Below are 26,840 nucleotides of genomic sequence, written 5' to 3'. Positions count from 1 at the left end.
CAATACTAGCACGTATTTGAGAAAAAAAACTTTGTAATCTTTGGTAGGTGTGCACATACCACCCTTATTTTACACGACATCTATCGGAAAAAAAAAGCTTGAAACGAAGTATGTATTCACTGTGCCACCCCTCGTTAAAAACATCGATGTCGCGCGAGGTTCTGCGATGATCATGAAGTTCATTCGCTTTGAAGATAACTGTTGGTAAACAAAGGCATCCATTCTTCGTTATTTCTTTACTACTCGTAAACATTTAAGTGGACTATTTAAAAATAGTGGAACAATGAGTCGCTTAACCGACCGGAAAGAACGGTTCAATTCCCTGAACGAACTTACCGGTCTTGCTCAGTGCTTACTGGATAGAAACATTCTAATCGACTTACGGAACGAGTCTTCGGTGGCCGGCAAAATCACCAACGTCGACGGGTGGGTGTGCGATTTGTTATCCGTCAGATAAAAATTGATAAATCATTATGTATGTATTATACTCTTCTAAAATTCTTCAGCTTTATGAACATTTCGATGGAAAATGTGGTGTTAATTGATCAGCTTGGGAAGCATTTCCCGATGGAGGAGTTTATGATCTATCCGCGGTACATTCGTTACATACACATTCCAGAATCGGTGAGTACATACTATAGTTTGGTTTCTTGCTCAGAACAGAATTTGCTAAAATCCGTTTGTATTAATTTCCTCTAATGGAGGCTAAGTACCTAGATTGATCCGGAAACCGTAGACGTTTAATTATACCAAAAAATTGTTGTTTGGTCTAGTGTTACAAACATAACGGGTAAGCATGACAGTGAAATTGCTTGTCAACAGCTGATTAAGCTCTGCTTTGAAAGTTATTCATTGCGTCTGCGTTTACAAATACTAACGACGAGGCAGATATTATACTAAAAAAACATCCACCATACACTACATCAGGAGTTCGAATCACGTTAAACCTAGTTCCTGCAAACTTGTACTCAGCTGCCAATTTTTCACAGCCTGCTTTCGGGTCGCTATTCGGTCGCGATAAAAATACATACGTGCGTGTGTTTGCTGTTGTTTAGAAACATCCTTGGGAAGTTTTTCAAACAACAGCGAAGAAGAAAAGTAGGTAATGTCGCGCCAGTGCCATATCATATAACATTTAAATTAGTAAACATCTTCAGTTGTTGTTTTCCTGTGATTGCAACATAGACGTGAATGCAGGTTCACGTTAAATGTGAGACTTGATCAGAGCTGAAAGAAGTGACAGTGATAAGATTCAGTATAGGAGCCTGGAACGTGTAGTGAATTAGAATGGTTCTTAATTGAATGAAACAAGTGTCGCGAAACTAAGTATCCTGTGTCATTGAATATAGTGATTTTTTTAGACCCAGCCTTGGGGTGTCTGCAAGTGACCCTTTACAGATGCCAGAGCATCGCACAAGAGATTAGTGGAAACAAAAAGTTTAATTTGTTAGCTGGATGAAAATTTTGTAGCAGGTATTTCCATCCCAACACATTGAAGAGTAAAGTGTTACGTAAACGCAAAGTTCTCAAAAGAGCAGATAGGAACAGTGAACAACGTGAGTATTGGCACACATATTAACATTACATTGTTTGAATCGTTAGATCATTCACGAAAATACCGCTTTGCTAGGTGGATGTTTTTAATAATGTTCACTTTTTCTAGTAATTTGTTAATGATCTTTCGAGTTTTTAACATAGTTCAAAGGTGAATGAAAACATTACATTACATTAAATTCTATTTTTCTTTCGCGAGTATCATTTTTGTTTTGATTTTGTCGTCATTTAGGATGAGTACATAAATTTCAATACAACCTTTGATGTTTTTTTTGCGATAAATAGTGTTGCAATTAACCATTTTGTCAAGCTTCTGCATTAATTTTCCATCAAATGTCACTGATGTTGTTTATTTATTCATTTCGTCAAGCCAATGTAGACTACATACAATGATTTTTACAATGTTTACTTACATGCTATGCATTATTTTTATTCTGTTTTAGCTTAGTTTTTATTTGCTGCTTGGACATAGTTATGTCAATAGTTCCACAATCCAAATTATACAGGCACATCATTCGATTGATTAGGCTATTTTTGCATAGTTTGTTCTGCAAGATTATTCAGAAAATAAATTCCGTGTTCTAACATATCGAAAAGGTGTGTACAAGTTTTATTGTGCGAGAATTTGATGAAGAAAAGCATTGCAAATTGGCGGCGCTCCTTAAGTGTTTGTATATTGATGAGCATGCAGCGCGCTTCATAAGATGGTAATGGAAATGCAGTCCAATTCAAGTTACGTAAAGCATATAAAAGTTTTTGGACAGATTCTATGAATTCTTCGTGTATGGAAAAGTATGAATTCCATACAAGGTGACAGTATTCTGTTTGCTTTACTAATGATAGTATTATAATGTTCTACAAAAGTTAGTTTGGAGTCTAGGATATCACCTAGATCTCTTAAAATTTTGCATTTTTCTACTATTTGGTTGCCTAATGATATTTTAAACTGTAGTGTTTCAATTTTTCTGCTAAATGCAATTGCGGTACATTTTTTTACGTTCAGTTGACTTTTACTACACCATGTGTTGAATATATTGATTCCATTATGGAATTCTTCTGCATCGCTAGAATTACTTATTTCCATGAAGAGCTTTATGGCGTCTGCATATACAAGCAGTTTTATTTTTTTTTAAAGTATGTAAGTGGTAGGAAATGTCCTTTATGCACAAAATAAAAAGAAGTGGACCTAAATGAGAACCCTGGGGTACCCCAGAGGTGACTGAAATTGGTTCTGAAAGTTTATTTTGAAAACGGACTATTTGTTTACGATGTGTAAGGTGACATCCATCGGAAACTACACATAATCTGTTTTCCGTTAATTGCTCACAGAGGGCAGTGCAGTGTTCAACATGTCGGGTACCTCTATACATGCATTTAGGTATAAGATCCTGAATATGCATCAAAAACGTATTATCTTCACTTAAAAAAAATCACACAGCGCCATCTGTGTTAAAAATATCCTAGTCTTAATGGTTTATTTACGATCACACGACCAAAAAAAAACGAACGAAGAAAAAAATCGCGTTGTTTTTCCAATTTTTTCTAGAACAAAGCTGTTTATTTATGCTAATATTACAAAAATATGGGCCACCACTTTCATAGCAAACATCAGTTTTGATAGAAACGCAAATGAGACTAGCAAAGAGCGGCAGTACACCGATTTTTTAGTATGGGGCTGTTCATAAACTACGTAGACAGTTTAGGAGGGGGGGGGGGGTTGACAATTATCCACGGCCCATACAAATTTAAATGTTTTTGTATGGACAATTGTCTACGCAGGGGGAGGGGGGTTCAAGAATCCCAAAAAAACTGTCTACGTAGTTTATATACAGCCCCTATCATCAAAATCGTTTAAAGGGTTAGGCCGAAAAAAGAGTCGATTTCGCAATTTATTTTTGGCGAACAGAGACACTTTAAAAGAATGTGGTTTTCAGCATTTTATTGAAAATATTTTAAATAAAATTTTCCTAAATTTTGGTTTTTGAAATATGCAGCGAGGTAGCGCTGCAGTCGTCTAAGTGATGGCATCCCCGGCGTGGAGCGGTTTGCGGGCGGTAACAATTTGCAGGCGGAGGTACACGTTATTTCAAAATTACCAAAATTTGAGTAGAATCCACCCAGATCAGTCAAAACTGAATCTACCCAAAAATGGGTAAACTATGTTGGGAGTGACAAATTGACAAATGGACAACATCGATATGAATCCGATCGACTTTGTTCATTTGTCAACTTGTCACTCCCAACGTAGTTTACCCATTTTTGGGTAGTTTCAGTTTTGACCTGAGTACTGCCGACTATAGATACTATAGATTCCATAGATAAGCGGAGGAAAAGTATAATGTAGCCAAACGAACTGTCAGTTAGTGTAGCCAAACGAGCATGACGTTATCATGGTGTTGTTTGAGGAAGAAGTATTGTAATATTATGAGCACAAAACGCTTTCCACACTCCACATTCCGATTTATTTCGCGGACAACGGAAGAAGGAAAGATAATGCAAACTATTCCTCGATATATTTTTGCAAAGATTTGCTTTGCACTTCATTTCAGGCGTAACATTTGATAACGGCACAAAAGCATTTGTAAACAAACTTTCTAAGGCCCTTTACACGCTAACCAAAGTACGCCCACGCAAAACAATACCACTTTCAAACAGCAGGGAGAAACACTTAAGCGGTCTTTGCAAGCTCGCTCCAAGAGGTCACTTGCAGAACTCTTAAAAAACACCGCTTCATCTTCCCAAACCACCCCAAAAAGCAAAAACACATACTCCATTTTGCCAGATGATGATCAGGGCTCTGACTCAGAGGTTGAGGAAGGTAGTCATAAAGAAAGAAAGTGTTCCCGGGTATAAAACCAATTGTCCCGTATTCTTTAGACTCTAACCTATCATTTAAGACCAAAAAAATCCATTTTTTGAACCCGCTAGCAGTGGCTGAGATTTGTCATTTTCATCGACAGACTTTCGCGCGATGTGGACAAAATTGACAGACTTGCTCCTCAAAATAAACCTTCTTCAAAATCTCATTCATTTTTCGTCAATGACAAAGATTCACCTGGTAGCAAAAAGTGTGATATCATGCATTCTGTGTTACATTATTGATATCAAAGCAGTTCATGACGTAGATGCTTGTTCGCTTTAATGGCTCCATGTAATTGTGTTGCTCAAGTCATTTAATTTCGCTATTAGTTTATTTGTATATTGAAAAATTCAACTGACAATTATTGTCTAAATGAATAAAACTTAATCTAAATAGTTACGGTCAACAGTACGGAAATGGCCAAGTAACCGATGACGAAACACGTCAGCTGATACATTGAAGTCGAACATATAAAAGAAGTTGTTGAATTGCCGGCTAATTGCTCGAATTGGCTCGTGTTGTGTATAATTTCGGCGCCGTGGTTCCAAAAACAGAAAGTCGCGTAGACGAAGAGATCTCTCAGGGGCATACATATTTAGCTAAGACAGCAGTGTTAGACAGTCAATGTCACCCGTAAGCAGCTTTCCAGCGAACATAGTTTGAGCGACCGTCCGTCTCAACTCTAATGGTTCGATTCCCAGGAGACGGCAACGCTCCTCGTACGGTGGCAAGTTCGTTGGGTCACGCCAGTTGAGGAAACGAAGAGCATATCTCACAAACTTGCGTTGAACGGATTCAATTCTAGTGATCCAGCTAGCATGGAAAGGGCAGCAAACAACTAAACTTGACTCCAATAAGGATCGCACAAGCGAGGAGTAGAGTGACCTGAGGCATGGAACTAGTCGGCAATTTTGAAAATAAAGCCCAATTCTCGATGAACATTTCAAATGGTCCTATCTGCTTTGATCGATTCTCTTCATCGACTTTCTCTTTTCATAACCACTGCTATGCAAACAGATTTCGCGCTAATTCTACCACATAGTTTGATAAAGGAGGTTCTTATCTAGCGTTCAAAACGTCAAATACAACAGGGAAAGGTTTTGCAGCTGAGTTATTAACGAAAGAGAAAGTCGATGAAGAGAATCGATCAAAGCAGATAGGACCATTTGAAATGTTCATCGAGAATTGTCGATTAGCTCTGGAGATGAGGTCATTGGATTGGAGGTGGATTCTGAAAGTGAGTCTGCAGTCCAATACATGCCTTGCAAAGTTATAGCAATTTTTAATTTAATTTTACCCTATTTTTGACAGCATATAGGGGAGAAGGTGACACAATATCAACCACTCTTTTTAAAGCTTAGACTTTGTACTATAAAGTAGTGAAGGTTTGGTTAGCGCCAATTAGTAAATAGGGTCACGTTGAATGTTTGCCGTTTTGCCATTTTCTATACAAAAACGAGCCAAGCTGGTCAAACTGCTACAAAATTTCACAAGCCACATTTAAAACATTAGCAGTTAGTAGCCTATTCACTCATTTATGAATTGGCGCTAATCAAACCTTCACTTTTTTTTTGTACAAAGTCCAAGCTTAAATTGGAGTAGTTGATATTGTGTTTCGGTTTGCCATCTTCTTCCCTATATGCAGTCAAAATAGGGAAAAGTATAGTTGAAAAGTTCTATAACTTAGCAAGGAATGCACCTAGCTGCATACTGTCTTCAGCAAAAACATGTAGTTACACTTTGTTAACATTTGTTTAGAACATTATTAGCTTGAAAAATTGTTATATAACAAGTTAATAATAAAATCCTAAATTTAAAGGCACACTTACCACACATCTTGAAAATTATTAGGCATAGAAGATTTGTATTTTCAACATTGATTAGTTGATTAGTTCGACAACTTTGTGCAAGAAAGTACCCTCCTTCTATCTCTTTAGGGGGAAAAGTTTGGTTTATATTTTTTTTTATAGTAGGCCATGATATTTTTTTAAATTATAAGATTGTGGGAGATACTTATGTGAACAATTACTCTTAAGACAATTTTTTGATTAAGTCAATAGTTTATACACAATTAAATTAAGTTCGTGATTTTGCCATCTCCTCACTGTGCAATTGAGCTGTCCAATAGAGAAACCAATCGAGCATATCACGACCAACAACAGAAAAGAGCACATCAGTTTTTGTGAACAAAACTTCGGAAACCCCTTTCTCGTGACTCAAGGCTCGCCTACGCAAACAAACACCGATGATGCTGTTAATTTGCGTTCGGTTGGCGAGGAAAGAACTATTAAAGTTTTGTCTATAAAAGTGGATAGTACATTTTCAATTGTTGGTCTACAATATATTGGTTAGGTTCTGCTTTTCGATAGACCGAAATTCTATCCGCCAGACTATAGATATAGCGAATATAGACTTACCATGTACGAGAAAGGCAAGTCGACAGTGAGCGTTCATAAGGATTGATGTCGCAAACGTAAAAGTGGCTTGTTTCGTAAAGGTATCGTAATTCAATGTCTATCCATGTAAGGTTCCTAAATGTGTCCTAGGTATAAATAATACAATATTACTGGACTCCTAAAATTTTCCAAACTTTTTGTTTCGTTTTGCCAAAAACGGAACATATCAAAAACGGAACGTGCTAAAATCGGAACGTGCCAAAAATGTACACTACTGTATCACCATCCCTACTTTAGTTACTATTCTTATAAACATTAATTTCCCTAAGGGGTCCCCCTTAGCTCAGTCGGTAAAGGCGCAGCTATAAATTTAAGGTTTAGGCATTTTTCAGGTTGAAACATTTCTTGACTTCCCTGGGCATAGAGTAAACGATTGTACCTGCCACACAATTATACTATGTAATGCAAGAATGGTACAGGTTTAGAATGCTGTCAATTAACAACTGTGAAAGTGCTCAAAGAACACTAAGTTGAGAGCCGGCGTTAAGTACTAGTGGGGACGGTTTATACGAAAAAAGAAGCAGAAGAAGATGTTCATTCATTGCAATAGAGATAAGCGATGTTTTCATTCACCTTTGTTAGCCAGTAAATGAAAAAAAAAATGCTTTAACCTGTGCAAATATTTCTTCCAGCCACTGTGCATCGAGAAGAGGAACGACGGCAAGAGAACACAACACTCGCCAGTCCGTCGCGACGTCGCGAATGCTCCAATTTTGGTACATGACCATACAAACGAGCGTGTAAATAAAAAAAACCCCCGTCGTCTCGTTTGAATGGTATTGGTGTGCAAAAAGTAAAACCTGAAGCACGCGGCGACAATGACGGCAAAAACCACATCAGTTGTTTTGCGACTTGGGCTCAGTGCGCTACCCGCGGAACCCTTCGGGAATTTGAACAACAGCACCTCTCGTGCACTGCTCTACCTTTGTGGTGGCTTCGGAGGTACTAGCAGCTTACGGGGTAAAGTAGATCACTTCCGGCGGATTCGGCAGCATCAGTGCATTCGGTACTACTCGAGATACTCGGCCAATAAAATCATGACCGGCACGGATACGTTTCGCTTTGCGGACTATGATTGTATTGGGTTCGATTTGGATAATACGCTGTTGCGTTATCAGGTCGGCAATGTAATAGAGCTCGAGTATGGAATCATGTCCAAATTTCTAGTGGAAGAACGAGGATACTCGGGCAAATATCTACTGCAGCCTCCGGATTTGGATTTCCTGCAGAAAGGTTTGATCATAGATTTCCAACGAGGAAACATCCTGAAACTTGGCCCGGATGGAACGATTCATCAAGCCACACACGGAACCAAGAAGATGGCCGAGGCGGAAATTATGGCCTATTACGGAGATGAGAAAAAGTGGGAAGTTACCAATGAATACTGTGAAAATATGTTGGTCGCCTGGAACGGACCTCTTTCGGAGAAGATCCGAACGGTGCTAGATTACTTCGATATCTGCTCTACGCTTCTGTTCGGTAGAATTATCGATACCCTTGACGAGGAGGCTCATGAAAGAATAGGCAGTTACAACATATGGCCGGATATACTGGATGCACTAGTCAACATGTACTCTCGGGAACACTTTGGCCGAAATGTTGGAGGCTACTTTGAAGCCTTGAAACAAAATCCCGAAAAGTATCTGCAACGTGCATCTCCAAAACTAATTGCATGGCTTCGTGAGATGAAGAAATCCAAAACTACGTTCCTTTTAACTGGTTCGCATATTGATTTTGCTAATTATACCGCGTCGTACGCACTGGGCCCAGATTGGCCGGAATTGTTTGACGTAGTGGTTGGGTTTGCAAAGAAACCTGGTTTCTTCACTGGTGCCAAACCGTTTGTCCAATTGGAAGGTACGGTTGAAACAGATCCACTGACTCCTTCGCAGCTGGAACGGAACCATATGTATTCGCAGGGCAACTGGCGTGACCTGAGTATCCTGTTGCAGCGCCTATCGCACAAGGAGCATCCACGTTATCTATACGTGGGCGATAATCTTATCCAAGACGTTTATACGCCGTCTAAATTTACCAAAGCTGACACCGTTGCGATAGCGGAAGAAATGGCCGCGGAAGGCATGAAGGATCAGCCCCACTCCCATCCCGATGCATGTTACCTTCAGTCGAAATTCTGGGGATCATACTTCGTCGCCGGTTCCGATCCACAACTGGAGGAACCCTCGCTATGGGCAGACCTGATCAAACGATACGCTAAGATTTGCGTACCGAACATGGATGAGGTGGCAAAGTATTCGTTAGATCATAGCTACAATAGTTTTACGGAAAGTGAAAGCTGTGCCGACGGTTACTACCCGGCGGAACCGATGACGCTGGCCAATTAGGATCAGATCAACTAATTCCGGTATGTAGTTTTCAATGATATTTTAGTTTTATTTCATACAAGCGTGCAAGGGTTGTCTGATGGTGATTCATAGGTGGTGTCGAAGTGTAAAACAAACTGTTATTTTATATCAAGTCTCATCAAAACACAAACCTTCATCCACTAAAAATAAACTTGAAAATGTTCAGAGTTGCGAGGAAATTCTATACTAATATCAACATGAAGCTTTAGTGCGATAATTTATTGATTGGCGAAAATTCTGAAGAGGATAGATTGAGTTTCTTACCAAATGAGTTCAAATTTCGAAGGCTAATCAGGACCCAATTTGAAACTGTTTGAGCACTGTGGAGTGAAAATTTAAAATTTTGCATTAGTCTAGTTGAGCAAGAAAAACAGGTTCGACAATATGAACTGATCGCAAATGTCAGTAACTGTCATGTCACGTGTTGAAAGAACGACAGAGATGGTAAACATTTCATTGTCGCCAGACCTGTTGTACAACATGCTCTCCAAATTTTACCTGCTTCAAAAATAGAGTAATTTTTTTTTCGTAGTTGGTTTGCTACTCGGATAGCAAATTGTTCTTAAGTTTTTTTTTTACTAACGGTAAGCATGCCAATGATTTCACTTATGAGCGTAGGATAATAGTTCTGGATTTTATTCCAGATGGGAAATGTACCAAAATCATCTAGATGTATTATAGAAGCATTTTACACAGTTTTGATTGAGAACTTTCGATGCCTGTACCATTTTTGCATTAGTATCATTGTGTGACAACTGACGGATTGTGCTACATTTTCCCGAATGTCGTTTCCCCGAATGTCACTTCCCCGAACGCCATTTTCCCGAATCCCAGACAAACATATACCCCATTTCCCCGAATGTCATTTCCTCGAATTCCATTTCCCGAATGTAATTTCCTCGAATGAAATCCAAAAATTCCAAAAATCCAGGCCTCCGTCGTTCGGTAAATTTTGAACTACAGAACTGTTCGGTAAAAGTTTAAAATTCAGTGAAAAATCCAATTATTAAAAAATTTATGCCGAACTTGTACAGAATTTGTTCAGTTTACCCCATTGATTGATGAAAAATAAAATTTATAAATTTTCTTGATTTCTCACGTGTAACGGTCATTTGAAAATTTTACCGAGTTATTCTGCTGTTCAAAAACCCGGTAAATTCCTACCGACTTCGGTGATCTGAATTAAGTGTGTACATTTCTAACGTTGGTTTCGCGAGCATTAAGAAGACATCTTTGAATATTGCAACAATTAACATTAAAAGAACAGCTCATAATTAAAAGAAGGGAAGATCTCTGTTCAAAGTAAATCAATGGGGCGAGAGTTTTAGTGAGGCGGCAGCAGTACCAGAAGTGGAAGTGTAAAAATTGGTAATATATATTTTTAGGACATTTTCCCTTATTTTATACATGAGCAGTTCTTTCGAGAACTTTGGCAAAACTAATATCGATGATTTGACAGATTGGTAATAAATTTTTAGGAGATTTTCCCTTCTTTTTAAATTTATTTAGGAAATTTTCAGCCGTAGACGTATTTTATCCTTCTTTTATAAATGTTTTTTCGACGGTTTGAAAAATTGGTAATGTATTTTGAGGAAATTTTTCCCTCTTTTATAAACGAGCAGTCTTCCAAGAACTAAGACAATATGTGAGGTCGATGGATTTAAAAATTGATAACATAGTTTTACGAGATTTTTTCTTTTATAAATTCAAATCGAGGAATTTGGCAAAACTTGTGAGATATATGATTTGACAAATGAATCGAGGAATGCTGTGAGTTTTACACTCACAACTACTGACAGCATAGTTAGACGAAATATAGTGGACGAAAAGTTAAACCGAAAAATAATGTATGCAGATTTCAACATTTTCATTAAATTTTCGTTTGTGGAGGCGAAACGAGAAAAAATATTTGGTAGGGGTGTTGCGACATAATATAAGCCACCTTCTGTACCATTTTTTTAAAGGGCCGGTTTTCTGCGTACAAAACAAATCGCCATAACTTCTGTTTATTACTGTCACCTGTTGAAATTTGGTTGCAATAATTTCCGAAACAAGTTTTGCTAAATTTTCCGAAAGAACTGCTTATGTAAAAAAGCAGGAATAAAAATATTTTACCCTTTTTTCAAACCATCGATCTCTCATGTTTTTCCAAAGTTCTCGAAAGAATTGCTCGTAAATAAAAGAAGGCAAAATCTCCTTAAAATTTATAACCAATTTGTCAAACCGACGATATTTTTTTGTTTTGGTCTGTCTTTTTGGTTTTGGATTATTATTCTATATATATAAAAATGAAAATGCTTTTAACGGCTCAATACATTAATATAGGGGAAAGAGGGGCATAGTGAGCATCATGTGCTTTGGCAATGCGTTTCTAGCTACTCGAAGCAAATTAATTGGTAGTTGGGTTAATCTCATAAACCTTCCATTTGCATGGCGTGAAATTTAATCTGGTTTGCAATCTGCTCACTATGCTCAAAATATAGTAAGAAAATTGCCAGCAATAACGGTTGGAAATTTACTAACTTTTATTTCGGGGATATGGCATTCGGGGAAATGACACATTCGGGGAAACAGCATTCGGGGAAATGGGTATTCGGGGAAATGGCGTTCGGGGAAGTGACATTCGGGGAAACGACATTCGGGGAAATGGTGCACAATCCAACTGACAAGTACAATCATACTTACGAGATGAACTAGCCAACGAGCTAAAAATCTCGCTATAAAGTATAAAAAACAATCATACACTATGTCCACAGGGCCAATGAGATCAACCCAAATTTAAGTTCAATTTACTCATAATTGCAAAAAGTGCAGAAACTCATCGATGAGTAAATTTGACTCATGTTTTCATGTGAAAAACCTCAAAAATCTGCAGGAAAATGAAGAAAATTGATGAACATTTTACTCAGTCTAGGAGTAGTACTAATAGGCTGAGAGAATCCAATCTTTACTTTTCTCATATTCGGGATTTTTTTCCTAGAAAAACATAAAGAAAATTTACTCATCGCTGTGTTCCTGCACTTTTTGCGATTTTTGGGCCGATCTCATTGGCCGTGCAGGGAAGTTGAAATCTTCCAACCCGAAAAAAAATCCTAGATCGGACTGGAATCGAACCCAGTCACCTCCGGTATATTTAGACTTTTTTGTAGCTGCGCCTTTACCGACTGAGTTAGATCGGTGCGCCGATCAACATATGTTCGGCGGCGGCGTGAGTTTATTTAAAAAAAAAATATTTTCAAAACCAATCGCACATGGATAAAAAATGCTACCCACATTTGAGTTCAGATTACTCAAAATCGCTCAAACTTAGGTCAATCATAATGAGTAAATTTTCCGAAACTCTCCCGGGGAATATGGGGATAATTTTAAGTAAATGCTACACAGGTTAGAAGTGTACTAGTAGACCGACTAAAACCAACCGGTGAAAACTAACGATTTTAAATTGACTCACTACTTGACTAGCCTATTGGCACAAACGAAGTGACAGACGACTAACTGGCGAAAAAATCAATTAAAATAATGTGGTTCGCTGTAATAGAATTTTCTTAAAAGCTTGTGCCATCATGCACCAGATGGGCTAGCATTTTTGTTTTGATTTAAACAATGTTGATTTTGTGTGCAATGATCTTTGACAGTGTGCAAAGAGTGTATCATTTTGTCATTTTGCATTTCAGTTTTGAGTAGAGTTAAAGAGATAGAACCAAAACATACTAGTACATTTAGTGTTGCCATGTGATTCAATCCAGCAGTATCATAGAGGTAACTCTAAGACCAGAAGGTTCCGAAGAAACGTGCTCAACTTTTTGGCTCAGCTCTACACGAAACGAAAATTAATTATTTAATTCATGTGTTTCACTTATACATTTTTGCCAAAGCATCAGCCTTATACATTCCATAAGAAAAACCACATAGGTCCTATTAGAATGCATAAAAGGTATGTGTGACCGCTTATACATTTCATTTGACACATGATCTTTATTAACTTTTTGCAAGGCGTCTGCTTATTAGTTGACTTATACATTTTATGAATAATCAGCAATGGAAATTTGCCAAAAGGTATAAGGAGATTTCTATCCGTGTAGTACTATCTTCGGTCCCAAGCTAATCGATGCACCCCTCGAAATATAAGGAAATCCACGAACCCCTCATTTTATCTGTCAAACTTTCAAAGCTAATCAAAACAAACACAGTGTAGTACTAGAATTTCGTCTAGAATGGGGTACGTTAATCGATTTGCTTGGGACCAATAGGCTAGTCAAGTAGTGAGCCTATTTCAAATCGATAATTTCGTATTGATTGTTGGTAGTATTGTTGCCATGTGGTACACTGAAAAATTGCAATAGCAGGTTTGTCACCAAAGTTTTCGAGCCGTCTGTCACTTCGTTTGTGCTATTGGTCCCAAGCAAATCGATTTACGTACCCCATTCTAGTCGAAATTCTAGTACTACACAATGTTTGTTTTGATTTGCTATGAAAGTTTGACAGATATGAGGGGTTCGTGGATTTTCGTATGTTTCGAGGCGTGCATCGATTAGCTTGGGACCGAAGACAGTACCAGATCTGAGCCAAAAAGTTGAGCACGTTTCTTCGGTACCTTCTAGTCTTAGGTTACCTCTTTGCTAAAACCACAATCAGTTTTCCTCATATTCGAGAAGTTTTCCTCGGAAAAGCGTCGGAAAATTTACTCATTCTATGAGTGACCTATGTTTTCGCGAATTTGAGTAACCTGGTTTGGTTTTCGCTTTAACAGTACGTGTGGCTCAAAATAGGTTAGTTTACTCATCCCTTACCCTAGACTCTAACTTAAATCTGGACTGTCTAATGCTTCTAGTTGCTGAAGTACACATCTTAATAGTAGATTAGGTTTGTTACAAGTTGAAATTACTTCTTCTTCTTCTTCTTTAATTTATTTATCGTCACTCTCTGTTCCGTAATAACACACAACCACCGCGGTGCACCGCGTGTTCACGTGATTTCTGTTGTTGCTACGCTAATCGTGAACGCATTGCATCTGTTACTGATGATCTAACATCCGGTACCTATATCTGACTGGGGGGGGACGTACTGTCAAATCAGCCTACTGATCATCTTGTATGAAACTGGTTCCAAACGTAAACAAACGCTGTAGGTTTCTTATGGCTTGTTTACGTTTGGAACCAGTTATGCGAGGTAGGCGACGATTGTTCGTATTTGACAGCCACCTCCCCCCCTTGATATCTGACGAACGGCATGAAAGTGAGCTTTAAGAGGTACTGATCGATGCTTGCGTGTAAATTTTTGCTGATGAATCATATCCACTTAGTAACAACACATCTTTATTTTGAAGCGAGCCAATCAAAAGATTGGCACTTTAATGGCAACCTGTGCTAGTTGGAGAAGAACAACAGCAAGAGCGGTAGAGGGGAAAAGTGCATTGGTATAGAAAACGCAAAAAATAAGTCATGCCATGAAAATTGCCGTCGAAGCAAACGTGACATCAATTAAAATTAAAGTAGATTAGATGCTCTAATTTGTGGAAATGATGAAAGATTGTTCTCGATGAGATTATTTTATACTACTGATTTGAGTCTGCAGGAAATAAGTAATTATAGACATGAATAAGCAGGCAGAGAAATTGTGGATTCTAGATTTGCCACATTGTTTCACTCAACTACTTACATAGAATGTGATAAATGTCTTTTGTCATGAAGAATGTAGATTTACAAGTATCACGCATAAATTATTCACTTGAATAGGTTTTACCAATGTCACCGTCACCATCATTCAACCCAGCATCATTATTATATACGTAGACATTAGATTCTTTTGATTTTTCACAAAACATATTGTACTTTTTATTTACAGGAAAAACAAAAAATCAGCTTCATCGATGCACAAAACCAGGCACATGCCCCTCACGGGGAAATATTTGCAGTTAAAGTATTCGCTCCCCTACTATTTTTTTTACCAGTTGAAGCTAATTACGTTTACCAACCGCGCGAAATTGAATTCAACTCGTTAGGTCCGCCAAAATAACACATTGAATAAACCACCCGAGCGACAAAAGTGCAGTGCGCCACAACCGTGTATTGCCCAGAAGTAAAAACAAAAAACAAAAACATAATTTAATAAATCAATCCGCGTTAATAGGCGATAGTAGTGGCAATTTGCAAGCGCGCTTTGCACGGTACGACGAACCGCTTCTGTGACAGTTGTGTATCATATTTTATAGCCGACATCATCCCACTCGACGAGACTCCACCCGACCAAAGTCGAGTATCAAAATTAAAGCAAATTGAAATCAAAATTTGATATCAGTTTACGATTAGTTACAAAATATTGTTTTCGTTTTGCTGAGTAAGATAGGAAAATTTAACGATTTTTGCTCTCACTCATGTGTAAACGAGTATTCAGTTTGCTTTCAATGAGAGCAGAACCAGTACTTCATTAGATATTTTCGGTGGATTTTTTTTGCCAAAACGAGAGCAGCCTGAGTAACATCACAACATCAAATTTAGTTTTCGATTTGATCTCAGACTCGGCTCAGGTACCGCTGCTGGCCTCCGAGAAGCGTTCGCAGGAGGTTTTGATGCGAGAATCTCGTGCCCTATCCCGTATTTCGCACAATTGAATTGAGAGGTGAATATTTGATCAAACTGGATTTACCACCGCACGAGGTGCGCGGATTTGTGTGCAAATACACATCGTCGAAGTCTCCTGCTAGCAGGTAGCAACGTGCCACTCATCGTTAGAGCTTGCGGTTGGCATTATGTGTGGTTTATCGACAATAGCTTTTGAAAATGTAAAGCATTCTACCCAGTACCCACTGCTGTTGAAAGTATGTAGATCACTTATTTTTCGATCATCATTTTCAGGAGATTCTAGAATAGTTATTCTTTATAGTGGCCTGCAAAAGACACAAAAGTCAACCGTACTATATATATATATATATATACATATATTATACTCAAGTCATTAGCTCTCAAAGAGTTTTCCAAAGCAAGGCACTGTATTTGTCTGTAAACAATGACTGTCATATTAGGAGGCTTATCAAAACTGGTACTAAGTACATGAAAGTAAAGCATTAAATGAAAGTTAAGTCGACAACAAAGAAACATCACACGCTGTCGAAAATTGTAGCATCACAGGAAACAATCTCACCAATAATATTGCTAAAGTTGGTCGATTCATAAATGTTTTGTCAAATCTTCAGCAAATATACATTAACACAATAGAAAACAGAGATGTTCTCATCGCTGAGCGTAAATAATTTTATGATGTTTGAAATACACTGCACATCGTTAAGTTCAATAGCAAACAGATAAACAAACAGTAACAATGTCCAGATTTTGTTTCACCGAACTGAAGTTTTATTATACGAAAGAAAATGCCTTCCACATTCATTTGCAAATTGGTTTATCGCAAATGTTTAAAGAAATCCAACATAAATTTACAGTACAGGGTTCTGATGAATGTGGGCGTCTAAGTGGAACACCTGTTTTTGTTTTCCGTCGATCTTGTTAGTACCAATGCTACCGACGCCAGGGAGGCAGCTCCCACACCTGGAACCCTACCCCTATCGACCCATCAAACTCATGTCTCGGGGACAAACGGCTTTACTTCCCTCAGATCAGAGATTTTATGCCTCAGAAAATCCAGGCGGCGTCGACTGGGATTGAACCCAGGCCCTTTGCGGTGAGAGACAATCACGCTTACCACTACACCACCGGCGCCGCTTAAGTGGAATACCTGTATAAAGAGAGAGAGAAGGACTAGTAATTTCCATTTAATTCCACTACCTTATTTGCTTATCCTTGACAGATACGCGTATTTCGTCTACAATGTGCAGACTTCTGCAGTGTCTTGTACTAATACTCGACTGAAGAAAACATCGCAACTTGCCGAGTATATATTAACCTAGCAGGGCTGGCAAATGTCATTTTGAATGAAAGATCTCACGCGATATTTACAGAGATACTTCTGTCACTATCATCGGATGAGAAAACGATGATAGAGATTTACTTCAAAATCTCATCGATTTTGTTGTCATGACAGAACGTGACAGTGTTGTTATCATCGCTATTACTAGCTCATTTATTGATATTATTGTTACTTGTACAGCGGAAATCTTAAAAATATATTCACTCTACCGATTACATACAGTTGCTTGCCTTAATTTATCTACATCAGTTAGAAATCTTGATCTCAAAGCCGTATGACAATTATTCTCATGAATGCTAGATCATTGGAAAATGACAAGAAATCTCATGATAGGTAGTTTCGTCTCGTGATACACAGCAAAAAAAGTTGTTGAATATTACATCGAAACTGCTGCAACCAGGTCAATCCATCGGTTGTGTAATATCACATTGTACGATGTACATCGATTTTGCGAACAAAATTACATCCATTGATGTTATATTGTATCTGCTTTTTGCTATTACATCATTATTTCGTACATCAGCTTGAATTACGTTGATCGATATTACATTTTTTTTTGCTGTGTAGTGTGAGGGTCTGTTTTCTCATTGTCACATGACGGTCGTGATATTTACCAGCTCTGACCTAGGTACATTTTCACATCATCGTTTCATAAGGAAGGTACGAAATCACCGCGGTGGTTGAGTGGTTTTGCGGAACAGAGAGTGACGATAAATAAATTAAAGAAGAAGAAGAACAAGTAATTTCAACTTGTAATAAACCTAATCTACTATTAAGATGTGTGCCTAAGTAACTAGAAGCATTAGACAGTCCAGATTTAAGTAAGAGTCTAGGGTAAGGGATGAGTAAACTGACCTATTTTGAGCCACACGTACTGTTAAAGCGAAAACCAAACCAGATTACTCAAATTCGCGAAAACATAGGTCACTCATAGAATGAGTAAATTTTCCGACGCTTTTCCGAGGAAAACTTCTCGAATATGAAACTGACCTATTTTGAGCCACACGTACTGTTAAAGCGAAAACCAAACCAGATTACTCAAATTCGCGAAAACATAGGTCACTCATAGAATGAGTAAATTTTCCGACGCTTTTCCGAGGAAAACTTCTCGAATATGAGGAATTGTGATTGTGGTTTTAGCAAAGAGGTAACCTAAGACTAGAAGGTACCGAAGAAACGTGCTCAACTTTTTGGCTCAGCTCTGGTACTGTCTTCGGTCCCAAGCTAATCGATGCACGCCTCGAAACATACGAAAATCCACGAACCCCTCATTTTATCTGTCAAACTTTCATAGCAAATCAAAACAAACATTGTGTAGTACTAGAATTTCGACTAGAATGGGGTACGTAAATCGGTTTGCTTGGGACCAATAGCTCTGAAGAAATGCCAAAAATATAAGGTTATACTTATAAGGCATATGATTAAGGTACGGACAAGGCGTAGTAAAGAGGATGGAAACAGAGTTCATCAATGATAGCCAGTCTTCACGTAAACATGCACGGCGCTGAGCGTGAGTTCAAATTTCAGAAGTACAAGTTCATTCAGAGCGCGTGTTCTCTCTCAGGCTCATGTTTTACACACGCACATCGAACTTGAGAGAAATGAACAACACCTGGGGATGAGCGCAGCGTAAATGAACTCAGGCTTGATGTTTCGTGCTTGCGCCTGTGCTCGAACATCGAGGTTGCACTCGGAGGTTTTACGTGAATGGTTGGTTGGTGTTGGCGAGTGACTAGATGTTAATTGGGGTTTAACGTGTGTAATTTAAATAGAAATTTTATCCGGTTTTGCGACAATCTTCAACACCAATATCTTTCTGACTGCACGCAGTTGCCAGTAATTCCATTAATTAAAGATTGCTTTTAAAAGACTTAAAGTCAGTCAAGCATTGCGCAATGTTTATAATGCAGTTCAATTTTAATTTAGAAATAAATTGATTGATAAAGGAAGTGGACGCAGTATTCCGAAATAAAGGAATGTCGGACAAAAGCTGCACACAAATTTGTAAAATGGTTGATGGGTTTTTTCTTCTTCTATTATTGCTAAGTAATATGCTCATTTTATAGTTTCTATTGGTGGACGCTTGAGCTTTTCAACATTTATATCGCTGTGAAGCAACTGTAAACTCTAGAGGGAATTTATATCTGTAACTGAAACCAGTTCGATTTTGTTTGCCAACCTGGTTAAAATGTCATATTTAATTATCTTAAAGATAAATCGTCCAGCTCAAACCTTTGTAGGGGTAAGAGGTGGGACCATCATCATCATCATTTATTTAACCACATAAAAAATAAAACAACAAATCGAATCTATCAATTGAAAATCAAAATAACAAATAACGACTGAACCGAATAGTCAACAGCATTTGTGAGGACATTCGCAGCCAATGTTGCTCCAGCTTGATTGTCGAGAAGCACCGCTCAACTGAAACTTGCGTAGCTGATGCGGACAATACAATCATTGATAGAGCATACAAATCTTCTTCTTTTTCGCATTCCAAGCAACCTTGTGTTCTAAATGCATTTTTATAGTTATTAATTTTGAGGTTTAGATGCCAGTCCCACTAACATTTCGAGAATTTTCGCAACTTAAAATAACATGCTGTTCTTTCCATAAAATAAACATAACGTATATAGTGCAAAATTAATTATAACTATGGAAACAAATAAGCAGGTGCTGAAAACATTTAGAATAATACCAGGCTATCTGAGGCCCCTGCAGTCACTGTGTCTCAACTGGTATAGCATAAGAATGTTATATGTTTGCCTCCGTAAATCGATGTTCCTACGTACCTCGATGGTTGTATATGTCATTAAAATAAGTATATCCATTCACACAAGAAATATATAGTGAATTTCAAATAAGTCTGACCAAAATACAAATACGACCTATAAAGAGCTTTCTTATATAAATAAGCATTCTTACAGAAATCACCCCCATCAAGAAATTGTGCGAACAATACAACACAAAACTTTTTTTTTAGTTGCAATTTACTTTGAGAATTTTTGGATGGAAATGGCTGCCAAACGACGTAGTGCACGGATCATTACACTAAATATGCTTCTGCTGAAACCTATATTTTTTTAACTTAACAGTCTTACTTACCAACGATTACTTCTTGTGATAAAAGATTGTTTGGTTTATTTCCTTTAAATTCCGTTATAAATGCTTATCTATTGACAGATACGCGTATTTCGTCTACTACTTGGGGACTTCATCAGTTGTTGAGTACTTGGCACTGAGGAAGTCTGCAAGTAGTAGACGAAATACGCGTATAACGGAATTTAAAGGAAAAAAACCAACCCACTCAAAGCTCTTCATAAAGGGATTCCGTTAAGAGGTTCGACAAATTTAAAAGATATCTGAATAGGTAACGCTACTGAATCACCACTAAAATATTTCGCGTTCGTCACACACACCACACGTTTACTCGAAAACAAAATGTTGAAAAAGAAACCAGCGTCTGCGCTTGGGTGTAAACATTGATGTTCGAGCGCTGAAGAAAACGAAGTGCGCGCATGAACTTTAAACATACGATCGGGCTCATGTTCATTTGGCTGGGTGCATGCGTGAGCACAGAATGAATGTTCTTGTGAGTACGAAAACCTATTTGCTCACAAGCGCGATGCTGCACCTTGAAGACTGATGATAGCATAAGACGACTATATAGCAAACTGGAAATGAAGATTTTGGATTGTTATTCTCTGCATCTCAAATTGGCCAAGGAGTATCTAGTATCAATTAAATTCCAAGAGTTTCTGTCTGGGGCCAAGGTAGCAGAGGAGTACGAATCGTATAGGAAACAGAAACTGCACGATGGGAAGCTAAACAGACTACGACACGAGTCTCAACGGACAAGGACGACACACCGAACGGGTGAGCAGATCCCAACCCACGACGCCGAAAGTTCATTCCATTGATGGTTTGGTTGTCAAGCGATCGACGACCGCATTCACGGAAGAACAAATTGAAACACCTCAACAAGTGGCTAGAATACCCGGTTGTAGCCAAGCCAGACGTGGATCAGATCATCATTGACGTGGAGACAGTGATAACAAAGACATTTCCTACGTCATCACAGGATACGGTCAGGACTATCACATCGAACATAATAAAGGACGGACAGGAACAAAGTCGCAGTAATGAAAAGAAAAAAAAATGGATGGTAAAGGAGCTGAAAGGTATAAAGCAGTTTATTATGTGAAATTAGAAAACGACCGCATTCGTTATCATGGACAATGACGATTACGACAATCAGATGACAACAAAGATTAACAACGGGTTGCAAATGGGAAACCCAACAAAAAGACAAAATTCTTCTTCGTTATGCTCTTCTTCATCTCCTATGCATGCAGTCGTGGTAAGCAAAGTCTGCAAAGAATTCATGAAGACATTAGCGCTTGTTGTATTATATTCGCTCCTTGCGCCGCACGGAGTGTACCGCTCATTGTGTGGATCGCTTTATCACATATTAAAGGGCGAACACGAAATTATTGCGACATATTCAACAGGGCATAACTTTTTTTTTGTGGGGGCGACCCCGGCGTAGTGGTTAGCATCCATATTTCTCACGTCAAAGTCACGAGTTTAAATCTCACCCCCGGACAAGTCACGAATGACCCAAGAGCGTTAAAATGACTTTAATAAAAAAAAAAAAAAAAAAAACATAACTTTTTTACCATTGGGTAAAAATCAACTAAATTTTGCACACTTTCTCATTGATGTGTATTGTGTACATGCTGTCAAACTCGAAGTCGTGTTTTTCGATTCAACGAAAATGGAGGTGAACCAACGCGAGTTGAGAGAACAAATTCTTTCCAAACACCTGACCTGTCGCACCGGCAGTTGGGAAAAATGTTGAACATTCACCATTAAACCGTCTCCAGAGTGTTGAAGCGGTTCCAGGAGCAGTTGACGTTGGACCACGGCAAAGGAGCTGGAAGAAAACCGGGACCGGAGAACAAAAAGACGGAGGGAAAGGTGAAGCGGATGATTAAAGCAAATCCCAACGTCTCAAGCCGTGATTTGGCTAAAAAGATCGGCATGCAAAGAAGAGAGCTGGACTACATACATACAAGGTACAGAACTTCCCAAACCGCAATGAGCGGCAACAATCGACGGCTAAAACTCGGGCACGGAAGCTCTACGAGAAGATGCTGACAAAATATGGCTGCTGTGTGATGGACGACGAAACGTATATAAAAGCCGATTTTAAGCAAATTCCGGGGTTGGAGTTTTTCACCGGCAAGAGCAAGTTCGATGTGGACGACAAATTTAAGAAGAAGAAAATGTAGAAGTTCGCCTCCAAATATCTCATTTGGCAGGCCATCTGCTCTTGCGGACTGAGGAGTGAGCATTTCGTGACAAAGGGCACAGTAAATGGCGAGATCTACAAATCTGAGTGCCTCGAGAAGCGCCTTTTGCCGTTCTTGCAGCAGCACGACGAAGCTCCGCTATTTTGGCCAGATTTGGCATCATGCCACTATTCTAAAAGTGTCCTGGAGTGGTATGAGGCCAATTCTGTCCATTTTGTTCCAAAGGACATGAATCCGCCAAACTGTCCGGAGCTGCGCCCGGTGGAGCAGTACTGGGCATTAATGAAGCGGGAACTTCGGAAGAGCAAGAAGACAGTCAAAGACGAGAAGGACATGTTAAGAAAATGGAAAAAAAAACTGAGAAACTGGTACCGGATGACACTGTAAAGACTTTGATGGAGGGCATCAAGCAAAAATGCGTTCAATTTTACACTCAAGGCTCCATCGATTAACTTTTCTTTTGATTTTTGAAGTAAATATATGTAAATATAAATTTTGGTTTGATTATAAACATTATAAGAAAATTGGCATGACATTTTCGGTGTCGCAATAATTTCGTGTTCGCCCTTTAGTTGGAAAAGAGTGTGCGAAGTTAATGGGAGAACCACACACTCTTTGTCGAGTGTTGTGAGATGCATGCACAAAGTTGCTTCGCTAACGCTCTGAGGTGTTTTCCAGCCCTGCATATACTAAATTCGTGTTTATCTTCTAAAAGGTGGGAAGTATTGCAATCTCACAGATTTAAATTTAACTATAAGCACAGACAAACAGACATAACACATTGAATATTTCTCATTGTAAAACATCGTCGCTAAAACATTACCGCCATCTGTTGAATACACTGTGGTTGGTAGTACGCTGAACAGATGGCGGTAGTGTGTAAACGTCAAACGCAGGTCAATTGACTATGCGCGCCACAAGTGGCGGTACTACCAACAATCAATACGAAACTAACGATTTTAAATTGGCTCACCACTTTAGTAGCCTATTGGTCCCAAGCAAACGATTAACGTACCCTATTCTAGTTGAAATTCTATTATTACACTATGTTTGTTTTGATTCGCTATGAAAGTTTGACAGATAACATCAGGGGTGTGTGGATTCATGCAGAACATGCAGGGGTGAGTGAAATAGCTTGGGACTGCTTGGGACCGTTGTTCTGGTACTGAGTGAGCCAAAAATAATAATGATTTTCTTCGGAACCCAGTGGTCTTAGAGTTACCTCTATGGTACTACCAACAATCAATACGAAACTAACGATTTTAAATTGGCTCACCACTTTAGTAGCCTATTGGTCCCAAGCAAACGATTAACGTACCCTATTCTAGTCGAAATTCTAGTACTACGCAATGTTTGTTTTGATTCGCTATGAAAGTTTGACAGATAAAATGAGGGGTTATTGGTTTTTCCTATGTTTCGAGGGGTGAATCGATTAGCTTGGGACCGAAGAGAGTACCAGAGCTGAGCCAAAAAGTTGAGCACGTTATTTCGGGACCTTCTAGTCTTAGAGTTACCTCTATGGTACTACCACCAGTTGGAAACTAACGATTTTAAATTGGCTCACTACTTGACTAGCCTATTGGTCCCAACCAAACGATTAACGTATCCCATTCTAGTCGGAATTCTAGTACTGCTCTATGTTTGTTTTGATTCTCTATGAAAGTTTGACAGATAAAATAAGGGGTTCGTAGATTTTTCCATGTTTCGAGGGGTGATTCGATTAGCTTGGGACCGAAGATAGTACCAGAGCTGAGCCAAACAGTTGAGCACGTTTCTTCGGGACCTACTAGTCTTAGAGTTACCTCTATGGTACTACCATAGAGGTAACTCTAAGACCACTGGGTCCCGAAGAAAATCATTATTATTTTTGGCTCACTCAGTACCAGAACAACGGTCCCAAGCAGTCCCAAGCTATTAAACTCACCCCTGCATGTTCTGCATGAATCCACACACCCCTGATGTTATCTGTCAAACTTTCATAGCGAATCAAAACAAACATAGTATAGTAATAGAATTTCAACTAGAATAGGGTACGTTAATCGTTTGCTTGGGACCAATAGGCTACTAAAGTGGTGAGCCAATTTAAAATCGTTAGTTTCGTATTGATTGTTGGTACTACCATAGAGGTAACTCTAAGACCAGAAGGTCCCGAAGAAACGAGCTCAACTTTTTGGCTCAGCTCTGGTACTATCTTCAGTCCCAAGCTAATCGATTCACCTCTCGAAACTTAGGAAAATCCACTAGCCCCTCATTTTATCTGTCAAACTTTCATAGCGAATCAAAACAAACATAGTGTAGTACTGGAATTTATACTAGAATGGGGAACGTTAGTCGATTTGCTTGGGACCAATAGGCTAGTCAAGTTGTGAGCCAATTTGAAATCGTTAGTTTCGTATTGATTGTTGGTACTACCAACTACGATACTTTTAAATTGACCGTTAAATGCTTGTTCGATAAACAACTTGCGAGTGTTATGTCTGTTTGTCTGTGCTATAAGATTATATGGAAATGTAATGGCATGTGTTTTGTTCAGATTCAAAACAAACTGATACATGTAAGAGGTCGTTTACTTATTATGTAAGGCTTAATGGAGGGAGGGTTGTGTAAGATTATTTTTCTTATTTTTCGGATTTATTTTCATATTGCTCAGATTTGTTAGAAAAAAAAATCAAGTGGGTTTAAAAATCTTGAAATAGTTTTACCAAATTACTGGACGGCCCCTAAATAATATAAATAAGCATATTAATACTAGTAAAGATACATAAACACCATAGCACCATAGAGGTAACTCTAAGACCTGAAGGTCCCGAAGAAACGTGCTCAACTTTTTGGCTCAGCTCTGGTACTTTCTTCGGCCCCAAGCTAATCGATGCACCCCTCGGTAACAGAGGAAAATCCACGAGCCCCTCATTTTATCTGGCAAACTTTCATAGCGAATCAAAACAAACATAGTGTTGTACTAGAACTTCGACTGGAATGGATGCGTTAATCGATTTGCTTGGGACCAATAGGCTAGTCAAGTTGTGAGCCAATTTAAAATCGTTTGTTTCCACCGGTTGATAGCACAGCTCGTGGATTTTCCTATATTTCAAGGGGTGCATTGATTAGCTTGGGACCGAAGATAGTACCAGAGCTGAGCCAAAAATTTTTGCACGTTTATTCGGGACCTTCTGGTCTTAGAGTTACTTCTATGGTATAAGGCTGGAAAGTGCTGGGAAACATAATAAAATAGACAATCCCCGCTATTCTGCGAGTCACGTGACTCTCTCTCACCGGTGAGGTGACAATAGTCACCTCGTGTGAGGTGACTCTCCATTTGATTTGCCTGGAGAGTCACCTCACACGAGGTGACAGAGAGTACGTGACTCGCAGAATAAGGGGGAATGAAACTTAACATTGCATTTTTTGAGTGTGTTTGTGTAGTGTTTTGAGAAAATGTGCGTTGGGGACACAAAACAAAATGACAGTGCGCCTTAATTGGAACGGGCCCTTTTTTTTATTATAATAATGCAAAAACCCAGATTCATGTGAGATGTATGACAAGGTAAGTGTTTTATGATAGCTTGATAGTTCCGCTAGAGTACGGCAGTGTGCAAATTGAATAGAAGTTGAAATTGAGCTAAGGGTCATTAATGCGGCAGTACTAATCAAACTCACACTCCTCTCCTTACTCATACATTAATGGATGAGGGGACTAACACACCATCGCCTGGAAATGCTTTTGGCAACGTGGGGCTTTAGGTAGTTATAAACGTCACTAGAACTATTCCATAGCCGCAGACAGTATATTCTATAATTATCCGGTGTACAGTTATCAGTTTGACATCCGTTATTACTAGAGACCGAATACACCTCTGCAAACTCTTGGGAAGGTAAATAAGATCTGGATTCACTTTGGGAAATGATGTGATCTTTTAAAGCTTGATGGGACCCTATCAATTCAGTTATGTTCTGCTAGTAATCAAATACGGTCGCCATTAGGCCGCCACAAGGCGCCCTAGGCCCTTAAATCACAAAAATCTTCCCTGACTGATTATGTTTCCGGATCTGGATCAAGAATACGTTATATTTGAACGAGAACATTTTTTTCGAAATTTCAGAAAGAATTTATACCATACATACAATTAACAAAAGAAATTCAATATTGGTTCATTTCTTTTTCCAGGTTGAGATTAAACCAGCTCTAGAGGAACACATCAGGAAACTTACGACGCGAAAACGAAGACCTCCGGTGAAGAGAACGTACAGAATAAAACGAGCCCAGGAGAACCATCTGCAAACATTGGCGGAAATTAATATGAAATAAGCGATAATCCGGAAGATGCGAAATGTGGTCAGTATTACATGCCTATTTGTTTTCATATATTTC

At 38.7% G+C, this 26,840-nt stretch overlaps 2 protein-coding genes across 4 annotated transcripts; both read left to right on the top strand.

The window, feature by feature from the left end:
- The first annotated feature begins 257 nt into the window (after window positions 1-257).
- Lsm10 lies at window positions 258-26,840 on the top strand. Its single transcript, XM_065231207.1, has 3 exons — window positions 258-426; window positions 507-624; window positions 26,637-26,840. The coding sequence occupies exons 1-3, from the start codon at window positions 284-286 to the stop codon at window positions 26,775-26,777; spliced, it is 402 nt and encodes a 133-aa protein (XP_065087279.1). The 5' UTR covers window positions 258-283; the 3' UTR covers window positions 26,778-26,840.
- Nt5a (5' nucleotidase A) lies at window positions 976-16,144 on the top strand. Of its 3 annotated transcripts, XM_065231195.1 has the most exons (4): window positions 976-1,107; window positions 1,226-1,556; window positions 7,503-9,235; window positions 15,081-16,144. In XM_065231195.1, exon 3 carries the CDS (start codon window positions 7,689-7,691, stop codon window positions 9,213-9,215), a length of 1,527 nt encoding a protein of 508 aa, XP_065087267.1. In that variant the 5' UTR covers window positions 976-1,107; window positions 1,226-1,556; window positions 7,503-7,688; the 3' UTR covers window positions 9,216-9,235; window positions 15,081-16,144. The 3 variants fall into 3 exon arrangements, with proteins under 3 accessions (XP_065087267.1, XP_065087266.1, XP_065087268.1); XM_065231194.1 differs by having other exon boundaries at window positions 976-1,556; XM_065231196.1 differs by lacking the exon at window positions 15,081-16,144 and having other exon boundaries at window positions 976-1,556; window positions 7,503-9,236.

The sequence above is a fragment of the Ochlerotatus camptorhynchus genome, unplaced genomic scaffold (genome assembly GCF_037179485.1).
Source record: "Ochlerotatus camptorhynchus isolate MF236.1 unplaced genomic scaffold, CSIRO-AGI_Acam_v1.1 ptg000344l, whole genome shotgun sequence".
Lineage (NCBI taxonomy): Eukaryota > Metazoa > Arthropoda > Insecta > Diptera > Culicidae > Ochlerotatus > Ochlerotatus camptorhynchus.
Note: the sequence above shows the minus strand (reverse complement) of the source record. Positions and strands in the feature narration are given on the sequence as shown.

Bases quoted from the DNA above. Each gene is read 5' to 3' on its own strand.
- Nt5a (XM_065231195.1), top strand. From the start codon at position 7,689: ATGACGGCAAAAACCACATCAGTTGTTTTGCGACTTGGGCTCAGTGCG.
- Lsm10 (XM_065231207.1), top strand. From the start codon at position 284: ATGAGTCGCTTAACCGACCGGAAAGAACGGTTCAATTCCCTGAACGAA. The intron at 427-506 runs GTGGGTGTGCGA...AAAATTCTTCAG, and splicing joins AAAATCACCAACGTCGACGG to CTTTATGAACATTTCGATGG. The intron at 625-26,636 runs GTGAGTACATAC...TTCTTTTTCCAG, and splicing joins ACATACACATTCCAGAATCG to GTTGAGATTAAACCAGCTCT.